The 14,789-nt window shown below is 39.1% G+C and overlaps 1 protein-coding gene across 1 annotated transcript in view; it reads left to right on the top strand.

The window, feature by feature from the left end:
- Positions 1 to 14,789, top strand: part of SYN2 (synapsin II) — a 185,316-nt gene that overhangs the window by 57,790 nt on the left and 112,737 nt on the right. Inside the window, exons 2-4 of the mRNA XM_005149375.4 lie at positions 6,761 to 6,818; positions 9,256 to 9,347; positions 13,181 to 13,337. Coding sequence (XP_005149432.3) covers positions 6,761 to 6,818; positions 9,256 to 9,347; positions 13,181 to 13,337 — 307 coding nt within the window. The remainder of the gene's footprint in view (positions 1 to 6,760; positions 6,819 to 9,255; positions 9,348 to 13,180; positions 13,338 to 14,789) is intronic.

The raw sequence follows: 14,789 nt of genomic DNA, 5'->3' as shown, positions 1-14,789 counted from the left end.
TGGGGTGACTCCATCATATGCCAAAATACATGGGACTGTAAGTGCTTGCTTTTTTTCCTAGTAGTTCTCTCCACCTGTTATAATTGATAGGATGGGTGTAGGAGCGGTAGAGTTGGTGGTTTCAGGTAAAGGTACACAATGAAAGCTGAGACACATTGTACAAGTGGAAACAATATGACATGGAAGGAAAAATAAATGACCTTGCTGTGCCATTGGGCACACAAGAAAATATTCAGAAATCATTTCTGTTGTGGCCTCAGTAGATTAAATAGTTTAAAATGCAATTGTTTTTATGTTACCTTATTGGCAGGAGCTAGCCCTTTTTCTTACATAAACAGTATATTTTCCCTGTCAGCAGGCTAGGCTATGACTTAAAATGAAGAGCTGCATTAATTGTGTCCTGCCTGTGAGACTATGAAGAAAAATGCTTTTCTGAAAAGAATCAGAGTTCAGTTATGCTTTGTGTGAATTGTCAGGTCACACAGTGAGTACTAGAAAGAGCAATCATAGAATCATAGAATAGTTAGGGTTGGAAAGGACCTTAAGATCATCCAGTTCCAACCCCCCTGCCATGGGCAGGGACACCTCACACTAAACCGTATCACCCAAGGCTTCATCCAACCTGGTCTTGAACACCGCCAGGGATGGAGCATTCACAACCTCCCTGGGCAACCCATTCCAGTACCTCACCACCCTCACAGTAAAGAATTTCTTCCTTATATTCAATCTAAACCTCCCCTGTTTAAGTTTTAACCCGTTACCCCTTGTCCTAACACTACAGTCCCTAATGAACAGTCCTTCCCCAGCATCCCTATAGGTCCCCTTCAGATACTGGAAGGCTGCTATGAGGTCTCCACACAGCCTTCTCTTCTCCAGGCTGAACAGCCCCAAGTTTCTCAGCCTGTCTTCATATGGGAGGTGCTCCAGTCCCCTCCATGTGTCCTTGCTATTCCAGTGCTTCCATTGAATACAACATTTCATCAAACTGAGGGATTAACAGTAAAACCTAGCTGGCCTGATATGAATGTGAGCTATGGAACCTGTTAAATAAGCTGTGCTAGTTCAGAGCCAATAGAATGTGCTGCTGGTTGAATTTACAGCCTCTGGTAATGGAGATTATCATTAATCTAGTGAAATCCAACTCAACAGGGAGCCCTACTAAAACTAAGTCATGCATCTGATACCTTCTATCACTTGTTTTATGGTGTTGGTTTTCCTTTAAGACAATTTCTGTATGAAGTAATAGCTTGAGAAAACTGTTTTATAATAGTGAAATACTGGTTAAGTGCCAAAAGTATAACTTCACAGTGCAGAAGAAGAAAATGTTTTAAATCCAAATAGGTCTTTGTAGAATCGGTATAACACACAGAGTATCAAGGTCTTTAAGAGAGAGATTTTAAATAGGGTGTTGGGTTTTTCTTTAAGAGTCTCTTATCAGTCTCCTATTGAAGAAACATGAAACAAGTAAATGAAAGACTATAAACCAGCACGTTTACAGTATTCTTAATAATGTCTTCTATTTAGTCACGGTAGCATTGTCATAGCAGTTCCAAAGGATGAGTTTTATTAGCTAGGCTGATGGGTTAGAAGATAGCTTAGTGAATGTTGGTACTGTCAAACAGTTGCAGATCCCATTGATGTTGATAGAGAAATTTGCACTAGCTTCAGTAGCTTGTGGATTAGATCACATAAAATGAAACCACTATGCAGTATGCTTACTTTTGATAACAGTTTCTTACAGTTGTCATATTTATGGAAGTCTGCATAGCAGTCTAGTAAGTCCTCAGAGAAGGGAAGAAGTAATAATCTTACTCCTTTCAATGATTCTTTATTGCAGCTTCATATGTATGCAATCGTGTTTTTAAGGCCATTATTTCCTTGGCATATTCTTTTGATTTGCTATTGAGAACAAGCATGTTGTCAGGCCACACCTGGAATACTGGGCTCAGTTTTGGTCCCCACTGTACAGAAAAAGGGTGTGGACAGGCTGGAGGGGTCCAGAGAATGGCCACAAAGATGATCCAAGAACCAGGCAGCATGTGAGGAAAGGCTGAGAGGGCAGGTTTTGTGCAGCCTGGAGAAAAGAAGGGTCAGGGAAGACCTCGGCACCAGGTTCCAGTATTTAAAGTGTGGCTACAAAGAAGACATTTTACAAGGAGACGCATGGAAAAGATGAGGGGTGATGGGCACAAGTTAGTCCTGGGGAGATTCTGACTGACACAAGAGGAAGGTTTTTCACAAAGAGAACAATCAGCCATTGGAATAATTTCAGGGAAGTGGTGGATTCCCCAGTGTTGGATACTTCTAAGGTAGGGCTGGACAGAATGCTGGGACATCTAGTCTTGGTCATGCTTTGCTTAGAAAGGTTGGACCAGATGATCCCTGAGGTCCCTTCCACCTGCTGTTCTATGGTTCTATGATCTTTACATGCATATGGCAGTTGTAATGAACTAATTTAATTTGAGACTAGTTTTTATTTGTATATATAGATGTATGTTACCTTCCCTGAACTATGCCATTTATAAACATTGACAGTCTGCAGTTCGTGTACTCAGGAGGGTGTTACTGTTTTAAATGATGAACAAACCTTTGCCATCTTGTAGTAAACACTACAATTCATTTGGAGGATACAGTCTCCTTATTGATAGGGTTAGCATTTAGTTCCCAGTCCACTGTTCAGCCATGCCTGGAAATCAGTGGAAAAACAGAACTGATCCTGAGCCACAAGGTGTACAAAAATGAGGTGAGTGCTGCCCTGGGTTGGGCAATTGCAGTGTTGTGGGGAGACTTATGGAGCAGTGGTTTGAGGGACTGGACCCATGCTTCCTGGATGTGTGCTTCTGACTTTACTAAAGACTGTTGCTGATTAGCTCATTATTGCAGTGCTAAAGAATGCAAACTGAAGGAGTATAAATGTGGTGTGTGTTAGGAAATGGTTTTCCTTTTGATTTTGCTGTCAGTCAAAAGTAGCACCAGTTTTAATGCTTTGTTTCTATGAAATGAAACCACAACAAAACCACATTGGTTTCATGGCACAGCTCCATCCCATGGCAATGGATGTACATACTATGTAGTTGAAGAGGGAAATGTTTCAGATTTTTCTGTACATTTGAAACAATTTTAGTGATAACTACTTCAATCATTGTCCTTGCTAGAGTTCAGTTAAGTAGTATGAGCTTGTATTAGGCTGCATGTATGGCAGCTGTATTTTCTGTAGTTGTTTAATTTTAAATGTGCAAGATTTTGGTCCAGAAAATGAGTTATGAAGCAAGAAATGCATAAGTATTTCACATGTTTTGAAAAGATCCTGCCTCACGAGAGGTCACAGCAGTAACTCCAATAGGTGGCATTTGTTAGCAGCTGTCTGGTTTCTCCGCATTCAGGCTTTGGAAAGGGACTGTTTGCGTGATGGGTTTCAGGTAAACAAAGGTACTGCTGTCTTCTCTTCCCTATATACAATGCAAGAAATTATCCACAATGAGCAGCCAAATGTGACTAGAATTGGGTGGTTTTGCTGACTTCACTCCTGCTGACAGCTATCCTCATGCTCTTTTCCAAGGCCTTGCCCAGAGGCCCTTCCTTGGAAGCATTGCTTCCTTTTTAGGGAGAATCAACATGCAGGTATTCCATGCTCACTACTGGGAGGAGTAATCAATTGTAGCGGGAATTTGAAGCTTACAGTTCAGTGGAAGTCTGTAAATCAGCAGCACCAAAGAATTTTGTTTCCTGTCCTTCCTCAGTAAACAAAATAGTAAGTGTGTAATAAATGCCTTGATGATACAATTGCATGCTTCTATTGCAAATGGGAAATGACTCAAGCAGGGCATGACAGTATTTTCCTGCTACATATAGTAAATAAATGAAAAGTAGGTTCTGTTTCGCAGTTTGTTCTGAAAGGCCCTTTTCTGTGACTGCTGTGAGATGTTTTTGTAAGGGTACCAATCCTTCTAGCTTGTGGCTCAACATTTGGACTATTTCTGAGTCCAATACATTTTTATAGAGGTTGTTGGTTAAAGCTACTTTGAAATAAAGGCTTTTAAAATGATTAAAGGTCACGTTTGTTTTCAAGCCCCAGATTGCTTCACTTCAGTACTCTACTGTTTATTTTCAAAGCTGAAGTCATTTGTTGAAATGTGAATCGTGCCAGAGTTCAGTTGTTTAAAGGTTGCCTCATCTAAATGATTTTAAAGTAGAACGACTGAGCTTAAAGAAATAGAATCTCAGTAAATAATGGTTAACTAATGTTTCAAGCACATTCCAGTAGGTGCAATGGACTTCATGCTACGGAACAGAAGAGCCTCTCTTTGGCTTGCTGTGGTTCCCCAGGTGTATTTCCTCTCCTGAAGTAATCAGCTGCTCCTGTTAGGGGGAGCACTGTGGGAGGGTTAATCTCTGCATATGCTCAAGTTACTATTCAGCTTTGAAGAAACAGGGTATTGCTCTCAGCTTATTTTGCACTGTTCAAGAAGCAGCTTCACTATGACAATGATTCTGTTATGTAGCAGACATAATTCTATTTAAATTAAACTTGTGTTCTGTTGCATCCAGTAATGCATTTCCCTCACCTGTCGCTGCATCAGAAATAAAATCTAGGAGCTCATCCTGTTCCCATTAAAATTGGACAATAACATTACTGTTAAATTCCTGGGGATCAGAATGGGAGCTTTCAGTATTTTTCCAAGTGGTCAATATTAGTCTTTCAAAGAGCCATTTCAGTTGTCCATTGTTACCAAGTGGTTGCTTTTCTCCTGAGGCAGATGTGATGTTATCTTTTAAGACTTTCCCCTCTGGTCTGGCTTTAGTGGACTTCTCACAGAACAGGTGCCCTTGGGCTTCCTGGTCTGGCTGATGCTTCAACATGAACAGCATTACGAACTTAAGCCATGTCCAGACATCTTCAAGGTCTTTGAGATAACTTTCATATTCCCCATATGGAATTTCATAACAGATTTGGAATGAAAAAGAAGTGCTTAATAATCTTTAAGTTACACTTGTGATACAGTATATTTAACTCCTGTTATTGTCAAAAATGTTTGATAACATTATGCTGAGTATTCATCTCATATAGTAAACTGATGAATGTGTATTTATTGCAAGAAAACAGTGTAAACCAGTAATGCAAATGCTTTCTTCACTGTTATTTTCTTACCAGATGTGTGTTTGTACAGAATTGTGTGGCCGTATTTACTGTACCATTTCAGCAAAAACTCTTTCTTTGCTTTCTACCATCCAGTGTCCATTAATACTCAAGATATCCTTAAAAAATGCGTTCCCAAAAGCAGTGTTTTCAGTTGATTATTGTAAAGTTTGGTTCTTCTGTTGTTGAAATCAGTGGAGAAACTGTTCTCTGGCTCAGTGGGAAAAGGATTTTCCAAAAGCAATGATGGATTGTTTTGATGTATAATATACATCACTGACGACAGGTTTAGTTTAAGGGCATTTTGTCAGATTTTGAAAATGGACAAAGTTACGTTTTTTTACCACTTGAAGGTGTCCTGTGGTATTCTGGTCTTGGGTTGCACAACAAGTTTTTGCTTACATGTAATAAAAGCAGGGAATGTACTCTAAGCTTTGGCTTGAGCAGAGAAGGTGTGGAGAGGCTGATAACCATATCCCTTTCACAACTTGAGAGTGGTAGAGTAGTTCCCTTTTAAACCCCATTTAGTTCAAAGCAGATACGTGCTGCCTAAGGTATACAGCTTGTATTCCTAGAATGATGTCTGCTTGTTAGGCCTGGGAGATTGGATCAATGAATTCTGCAGCCATTCCTGGTACATAAGAATTACTCAAACTCTAATTCAGATTAATTACTTTGTCTGAAGTTGTGGTCTAGAAAAAGAAACACTGACTTAGTGAATCAGGTATAGATTCAGTGGCAGCAGTCTCCAGGACCTCTGGTATTATCTTTAAAAAGAAGATAAAGTTTCTAAGCATTGTGTTTCCAGTAAAAGTTTTCCTGAATACATGACGGGGTAAAGGTTAACATGAGTGGATGTTAGGAAGTTGTTCACATGGAAATGCATCTCCACTGACTTTAACAAGAGCAAGATTCTGTCTTTTTAGGGGTGTTTTCTTATAGTAATAACGAATTGTGAAATATTGTGTATCCATTAGTATAGAGTTCAGTGTTGAAAATAACATTATGCTTTTTATCACAACATGTGATTTTTGACATGTGGCACTTACGGGTGCAAGTGTGAGAAACATGGATGAGAAAAAACATTCATGCTGAGGATCCAAAACTATTTGTTATCCCAAGGCTCCTTGCCAGGCCAAGGGGATGTGCCTCCCCAGGCTTTGTTTTGGGTCCAGTATTCAGGGTTTTGGTTAATGACTGTTGTGTTTTCAGGTAGGGTCAAGCTGCGAGGGTGGTGGTGCAGAACACACTGCCATGGGTGTCTCTGTGGTCTGGGCACCCCAGAGGGTGGTACTGAGCAGCAGGATGACTTTTTCCTTAAGGACTGATGCTGTATGTCTGGTGTGGTTTCTCATTGCTCTTGATGGCAATGATGGCATTGCCCCCATGGCAGGGGTTTGGAACTGGATGATCTTAAGGTCTTTTCTAACCCTAACTATTTTATGATTCTATGTTAACGATACAAGGACATCAAAGGGAAGAGAACTCTGTATGTGTAGCAGGTCTATTTAATTAGCACTCATGTAATTCTAAGACACTGAAGGCGATATAGGAGACGTTTGTGTAGCTACTGATGACAGATACATATATCCTTGATTTTTCTCTCTCCCTTTTTTCCTGCAGGGCCAAGGCTTTTCGTGGAAAAAAGGTCCATGGAGAATATGACATAAAGGTTGAACAGGTAACTAAATGACTTACCCTGAATGTTACTTTCATATTTGTGTGTTTATGCAAGTACAGATACGTAAGTACATACCTCCCTGGAGGTATTTAAAAGAAGTGTAGATGATTCTATGGTTTTATGTGGCACTTGAGGTTGTGGTTTAGCGGTGAAGGTGGCAATGCGGGGTGTTGGTAACACAGGGTTGGGATGGGAAGCAGGGAATTAATTCATTGGTTTGCTTTGTTTGTGTGCATGGCTTTTGCTTTACATATTAAACTGTATTTATCTCAACCCAAGAGTTGTGTCACTTTTGTCATGATCCTCTCCCCCATTCCACCAGCAGGAGTGAGCAGAGGGGCATCATGGGGCTCAGTGGCCTGCTGGGGTTAAACCATATCAGTCCCTTGGTGCAGAATGTGGGCTCTTTTTAGAGGATTCTGACCATCATTTGCACAACATTAAAAACATGTTGTGTTCAGAAGGCGTTGCTTAGAGACTGTGGATGTCCCACACACTCCATAACTAGAGGTTGCACTTGCATATCACTAATTCCTTCTCTTAAGAATATACATTCTTCCTGGTTGCAGTGTTAGCATGCTCTTATGAGAAAGCACTGAGTAAATATGGAGCTATAATTCAGGGTGCATTAGAATTACGGCTGGTTTATTTCAGCTATATAACTGAAAAGGGAAGTGAATAAGTTTTTGCTGTTCTTCAGTCTTGAATTCTAGAAATAGATGCAGCTATTAAGCTTCATTAGATGAACTGAATTGTTTTGTCATTGGGATTTCAAAAAGTGAGGTAAATGGTCACTAGCTGAGTGGATTCAGCTTATATAAATTCACTGTAATAGTTCAGCATCTAACTTTGCTCCATTCTTTACACCATTGAATATCTGCTGATGTTCTTGGCTTGGAAACATGGAAAGCTTTGCCAGGGATCTTCAAGAGTACTGAGGGAGAGACAGGAAAAAGAAAACAAGCTATTTTGTCCCCAGATGCTATTCACACCTACATCAGACCCTGTGGCTGACATCACACACACTGTCTCTTCACTATTGAGAAAGGGTCTGTATAAGCCTAGAGTTTCCTTCATATAGCCTCTTGTAGCAGCAGAACCACCTTTACTCAGTAAGGGATTGAAAGCTTCTGAGCCCTACTTATGGCTTTGTAACATCAGGACTGTGACAATCATATACAAATAAATATTTACAACTACTTTAGTGTTCTGCTATTACTTTAATTTTACAGCAACCTGTCTTAACATACAGTATTTTCTATCATGTGCTAAGCTTTTGAACTACAAAATCTATATTGTGAATCCCTGTTTAATAATGAGTTAGTAACTGGGGAGAGCAGTTGTCAGTCTCGCATTAAATACATTTTTGAACAATTCTTTAACGTTGTCGGCACTCACACAAATAATTCAATCTCTCATCATTTGTACTGATTTTGCCATCATCTTAAAACTGCGCCTTGTGTTTAAAATGTTACAAAGCTTATCCTAGAAAATATTTAAATGTATGTAATTTAATGAATAGATCTCCATGCTTGAATACAAGCACATCCATAAGCTCTTGGGTTGGAACAGTGGTCAGGGTAGTCAGCACTTGCCTTAACTGAGCACTAAAGTCTGGAAGCCTGACACAGATTTACTTCACAAGACTTTCAGTGATACCATTTTTCAAGAGGAGACTAATGAGAATTCTGACACTATTCTGTGTTAGTGTCCAGGATAGCAAAGACGCTTTTATTTATCCACTAGAAGACACTTGGCTGCATTTCAGTTTTTCAGCTGTGTAATGTTATTGTAAAGTGCCTTGAGAGTCTAAGCTGATGAAAGACTGTGGATAAATGAAAAACATCCTGTCCTTTCCTTTCAAATAACTGTAGATTCAGAGTATGGAAGTGATCCCTTTTAATTTTCACATTTCCAGTGTGAGAAGATACTTTGAGAAAGTTCTTTACTTGCGAGTCAGTTTTTCATTGGCACCAGATCTTTTAAAAAGGATAAATGCATATAAAGGAAATGAAAGAGTAAAGTATATGAAGAGATACAAAATGCTGTAAGAAAATTTTCTCTTTATCACATATTAATGTTGCTTTTGTACTGTTCTCTTCAGAATGCTAGGTGTTTGAGTCTTTGTTTCTCTCTTTGATAACCCCATACAAGGCAAGAGTACAATCTCTACACTTGTGTGCAACATGGAGTAGATGCACTTGGTACCTTCCCACAGTCCTTTATCATAAAGTCTTTTTTAGTTTCTGTTTTCTTTGATTAGAATTTATTCAAATGTGATGTGTCAGTTGTGGCAAATACTGTTGGATTAATATCCTCTTGATGCTCATTATATTCCAAATGTATACTGTCAGCACTTCAGATACTAATACTTAAAGGAAGGGATTTAGGAAAATAAAATAAACCAGACTGACTAATGTGAATTTTCTTTTCACAGGCAGAATTTTCAGAGATCAACTTGATAGCCCATGCTGATGGCAATTATGCAGTAGATATCCAAGTATTTCGAAATGGCACTAAAGTTGTCAGGTAAGAAAAGCTAAACCGAGTGACAGCAAAAGCATTGCAATGGTAAAGTGTGCATGTAAAAGGTACTGAAGATTTTCAGTGTATGTGCAATATGGATTCTGACTGATGCAACACTCCTTGGTCACTGGCATGAAAAGTGGGAAATCTGATCAGTGCAGTAAGTCCTGTTTGTGGCAGGGAGGAAATCTGACTTCTTCGTCGCATCAAAAATGGATTTGCTTGAGAAGGGAATAAAGTCTGGTATAAAGAACACGTGATGGGGAGTTAGGGTTATTGATCGGGGTTTATCTTTGCTGCAGGATAACAGCCATCTTGGTGATTTTGTACATGCCAGGCTGTTCCAAATGAGCAGTATTCATTTCCAACATCGAATATTTTCTGTTGAAACAGGCCAAGTTGTAGCAATTCTCATAGGATAGTTACTGGAATATCACCATCTGTTTGAAAGATTTCAGTTTAAAAGCCTGAGATTTCCCAGTAAGATAGTCCAAAAAGGATTATTCCAATTGGAGGCATGGTAATTTTGCCTTTTATTTTTTATTTTTTTTTCAGTGGGGACATCAACATCCTTGTAAATGTAAGGGGAGAAAAGAGGAGTTTGACTGGGTAAAATAAAAGCTTAACTAAGTAGTAGCAAAATTATTTCAGGCAGTCCTACATCTAATTTGGGGGAATTACTCCAATTTTGGCCAATAAGATTAAGGATGAGTTAAGTGTAGCAGCTGTTCAGCTGAGCAGTTGTGTTTAGAAGGGTAGATCAAGCCACTAACAGAGATGTGGTAGTTTACTGCTTATGTTTCTCTTTAGGCAGGAGTCCAGGGGGCTGGACAGCATGCAGCATGGCTTGTATCCTGCTTTTGCACAACATCTGGCCAAAGAAGAGATTAGGAAGTTTCTGCTCATTCACGTAAACAAAAAATGTAACCCCATTGAAATCAGTTTACTTTATGCTTTAAAACTTGCAAGTGCTGAATCCCTTGTGTGTTCTAGAAATTACTGCAGTTTAATCCAAGAACCACTTATGCCAAATCGACAAGATTATTTCTTTAGGAGAGTAAGAGATTTTACTTTTTTAGGGTGTTTGGGGTTGTGTTTTCATCCGGAGATATAAGTTTTGGAGCCAGGAAACCGTGATCGCTGCTCCTTAGTGGCTTTTCTGGAGAGAGTTTTCCAAACAGAACAAAAATACTGAGGCCAAGTTAGCATCAAAACATGCCAATACTTAATGGGAGTTGGGAACCTCCAGAAGACAGCATCTACAAAGATGTGTGTTTGCAGTTTATGCGAAACCTTGGTGAAACTGCTGCTTATGATAACAAACAAATCCCGTGTCATCAGAGGGCTCTGATAATAAGGTGACAAAGAATCTTACCATTTTATTAGTTTCATAGGTAATTGAAAAGAATAGGACTACCTGAAGTTGATAAATTTCACTCCAATTTACGCATAGGTGGACCTGCTGGGACAAGGGGATGCGGACATGATGCAGTTCTCTGTTTCTGCAATAATTTACCTGGTGATACAGAACATTTTTGAAACAGAAGGATTTTTCAGGATTGTTCTGTAGCTTCAGATAGGTGCTGGTTTTTATGTTGCGTTAAGCCTGGTTGGTTTGTGAAGTTAGTTGTCTGAAGCCTGAAATGTGCTCCTTCTGTCACTAAGGAATGCAGTTACTGGTGGATATTACTTTCCATGTTCAGCTGATAGGAAGCTTCACTGGAAAACCAGCATTAAATGTGGGTCAGACAATAGGATCTGTGTCCTGATCTTTTGATCCTGTCTGTCTTAGCAGTCAAGAGAGATGGGAGAAGCTGCTGGTTCTGCTGGTATCAAAGTCCATATTGAATATGGACTATGAGCCTATTACTAAAAAGGCATAAACACTAACTGTTGAGATAAAAATTCTTGTGTTACTAATCTGAGGCCCACTGTGACCTTGTATCATAGATCTGTGAGTAAAGTATTAGTTAGCAAAATCATTGACATCTCAGTGACAGAATTTTGCCGTCTTGGTTTAGGAGGAAAAGGGAAATGGGCACCTGCTTGTTTCATTTTTGTGGATGAAAATCAATCCGTGGAAGATGATACCTTCTGTTACATAATGCTGCAATTTTGAATCTTACAAGTGCTTAAGCCAGGATTAACATTGCTCTCATGACATTCTTCTGCACAGGGTCATTGTGTCCAGCAGTAATTGCACGTCTAGAACAATTATGTAAATGTGTCACATTCCTTTGAGGAGATTGTGCAAAACAAAATACATTCTTTTACTGTTTTTGAGGTTTTTTATTAAGTATATTCCCTCAATTCCCCAATTGTTTCATTAAATTGGCATTTTAATGGCCACTTCCTGTTCTTTTATTGAAAAACACAGTGCTGGCTTTGAGAGAAGGAATAGTCAGTCCTCTGAGCACTGCTTGAAATGACAGAGGTGATCTCTTCTTGCACCATGTGGTCTGCAATTCTGATGAAGGCATTGTTAGTCCTCTAAGGATTATACTCTTGCTGTGCTCCTCAGTTGAGTTGCCTTGTTTCAAACACTTGGCACACCACCCTGAAACCTAGATCACACATTCTAAGACCTATGCTACAAACATGGTTTTGGGAACTTGTTTATTAAAGGCTGCAGTTCTTAAGGAGTTGTGGTCACTACTCCACAGTGCTGTTGTAATGACTCTTGACAGCAAACCTTAGTGTGTTGCTTTTGCCAAACCCTGCATTACATTTGAAAGCCTGGTTAAGGCTCCAGCTAATCTGCTTTGACTGTTGCTTTCAGGCTGGGATCTCAAAACTGCTAAGGCAATTTCAATGTGAATTTTAATTGGTTTGGTTTGGTTTTGTTTTACTCGAGTGAGATTTTGGAATGACTGTAATCTTTGGAATTTTGCACTCCAGCATACAGCTTATATTTAGTCAGGGCACGTAAATAATCACACTGATTTACCACACTCATTTAATTTACCCTACAGTTATGCCTCTTCCAGGAGGTCAATAGCTCCAAGCTAGCCAGTGTTTTTCCACCAGCATAGAATCTTTCAACATGCAAGATTAAGAGCAAATTGTCCCATCCTGGTGGCTCTCTCCAGTTACATTATATCTTCTCTGTTTTATGAACTCTTCAGTAACTAAATGTCAGGGTTTGAGTAAGGTGAAGATGGTGTTAGACTGTTCTTAAAGGTGCATGGTGATAGGACAATAAGCTATGGAGGCTGCAACAGGGGAAATCCTAATTAGATACAAGAGAGAAAAGGAAGACAAAAAAGTGCAGTTTTAATTTTAGTAATTAATTTTGACAAGTATATTGATCAGAACTTGGGTTGTGATTGTCTCCAGTGCCTTTTGGAGGCAATGGGGTTGCTTCATCTTTTACTGTCTTTTAAAAAGTCTGGCAATAGTTGTGAATACAGTTATTCCCAAGAAGCTGAAGTTTCTGGCAGAGACATTTGCCTGCTTTGGTTTTGATTGTCATTGCTCAGGAATCGGTGTACATAAATAAGTACATATTCAGACTTTATATGTGTGATTTATCTTTCAATTGGAAGACAGCCTGAAAAGCTGTGATAATCTCTCTCTGCTCGAATGGAATTATTGACTGGATGCTGATGTTTTCTGAACAGTGGTTGAGAAATGATACAGTACAGATTTTCATAAAGCCTTAATAACTCTTCCCATCTTTTAGCATTTACCTTCATTTTGAGTGTTCTTTTAGTACTTCCCTATCCATCAGCTAAATGGATCCATCAGCTAGACGTTTTCCCTTTTAAGATTGGACTGTTGAAGGAATAAAACCATTTGATCATTGACTATTAGTAATGTATCTTTTTTCCTGCTAGGTCCTTCAGGCCTGATTTTGTCCTGGTTCGACAGCATTCATTCAGCATGGCAGAAAATGAAGACTTCCGTAACCTGATCATTGGGATGCAATACGCTGGCATCCCCAGTGTCAACTCCTTGGAATCTATCTACAACTTCTGTGACAAACCATGGGTGGTAAGTCACGCACCAACAAGTTCTCCTGGTGAAAAAGCAGTTGGTGACTTTTCTTTGCTTGTTTAGGTCCCTTTGGTGAACACTGAAATATCAAACTGCAGAGATACTTAGCAGAGCCACGTAGGCAGTGTGGAGACAAAGTGTTTGTAGTACAACTAGTGAACTAAGTGAGGAAGCTAACGGCAAGCCTGCCCACTGCTAACCTATGTACTGAAGTGAAGAGAGTGTTTATTCACAATTTGGGAAAAGCAATCTGAGAATGTCTTTCATATTTGTGGTTTTGAACTTAATTCAAACAGACTTTGGCCAGTGTTTTCCGCATGCCTGTGAAACATCTGGGGCTATGCCTTAGCAAGGAAATCTGGAGCTATTAGTTTCCTCATTTAAAAGCTCTTTTCATAATCTTGTGCATATGGGGTTAGGAGTTAATCTTTCCGCTACACCTAGAGTAATGAGTACACTGGAGAATCACTGATGTGTATCAGTTTTACTGCAGAAGCCAGTTCAGTTTTTCGTTATGTGCTTTGTAATGATGGAGGTAGAATTCAGTGATCTTTCTTCATAGAGAGCTAAACATTAGTAGCAATGAGGTAAATGTAGTGCTGAGAAAGATGATGATAAATGCTGCAGTGCTGTTCCTGTAATACATGTGTTCAGTTGTCCAAGAGCTTATGAAACTTCAGAGAATACCATTTGTTACAAAGGGACAAAGCTTCATCATTTTTTCCTCTGTTGTTGAGGTAAGAAAAGAACATCATTACAGTTGCCAGTACTTCTCATACCAAAGGGAAGCTTTACTGTAATACTTATTGCCTTGAAGATGTGGGGTTTTTCCACATCTATTATTAAAATACCTCCAAAAAAGTGTTAGTGGACTTTAACATATATTTCTTCCAGCTAATTTTATTATACGCTTATGTTGCAGTAAACTACAGTGGGGCATAAAAATTTGATTGAATGTTTATAACTTCTGAGAATACATATTGTACATTGCTAACAGTTTTAATACATCACATTTTATGTGCTGTGGGGCATTTCTGACTCCTTTGATTCACTGTATACAGTAAAGCTGGGTGGTGGAGCAGTAACAGTAGCATTGATATGCAAGAAGGATGCAGTAAAAAGAAAATGAGTAATTCTTCCTTGTAATATTCCTGTGGTGACATTTAGAGTAATGGCTCTTCTTCCACCAAACTGATAAAGAAAGCTCTCTCTTACCACTGGTCTTGTTTCACAAAAATTTCTGTGCTGTTTTTTCACTCTTCTAACTGGGAATAAGTGGAAGTTATAGGAATATTTACTATAACAGGTGGAAGACCCACCAAGAGCAAATACAATTTATGTGTGTGAAAGGATTACTTCATGCTCCATATCTTTTTCTTGTTCCACATAATATACTTCACAAATAATGAAGTATTATGCTTATAAGGTCTTATTTGAATTTAGAATTAT

This window comes from Melopsittacus undulatus, chromosome 9 (genome assembly GCF_012275295.1).
Source record: "Melopsittacus undulatus isolate bMelUnd1 chromosome 9, bMelUnd1.mat.Z, whole genome shotgun sequence".
NCBI classification, from domain to species: domain Eukaryota; kingdom Metazoa; phylum Chordata; class Aves; order Psittaciformes; family Psittaculidae; genus Melopsittacus; species Melopsittacus undulatus.
This window is presented reverse-complemented; position numbering and strand designations above follow the sequence as displayed.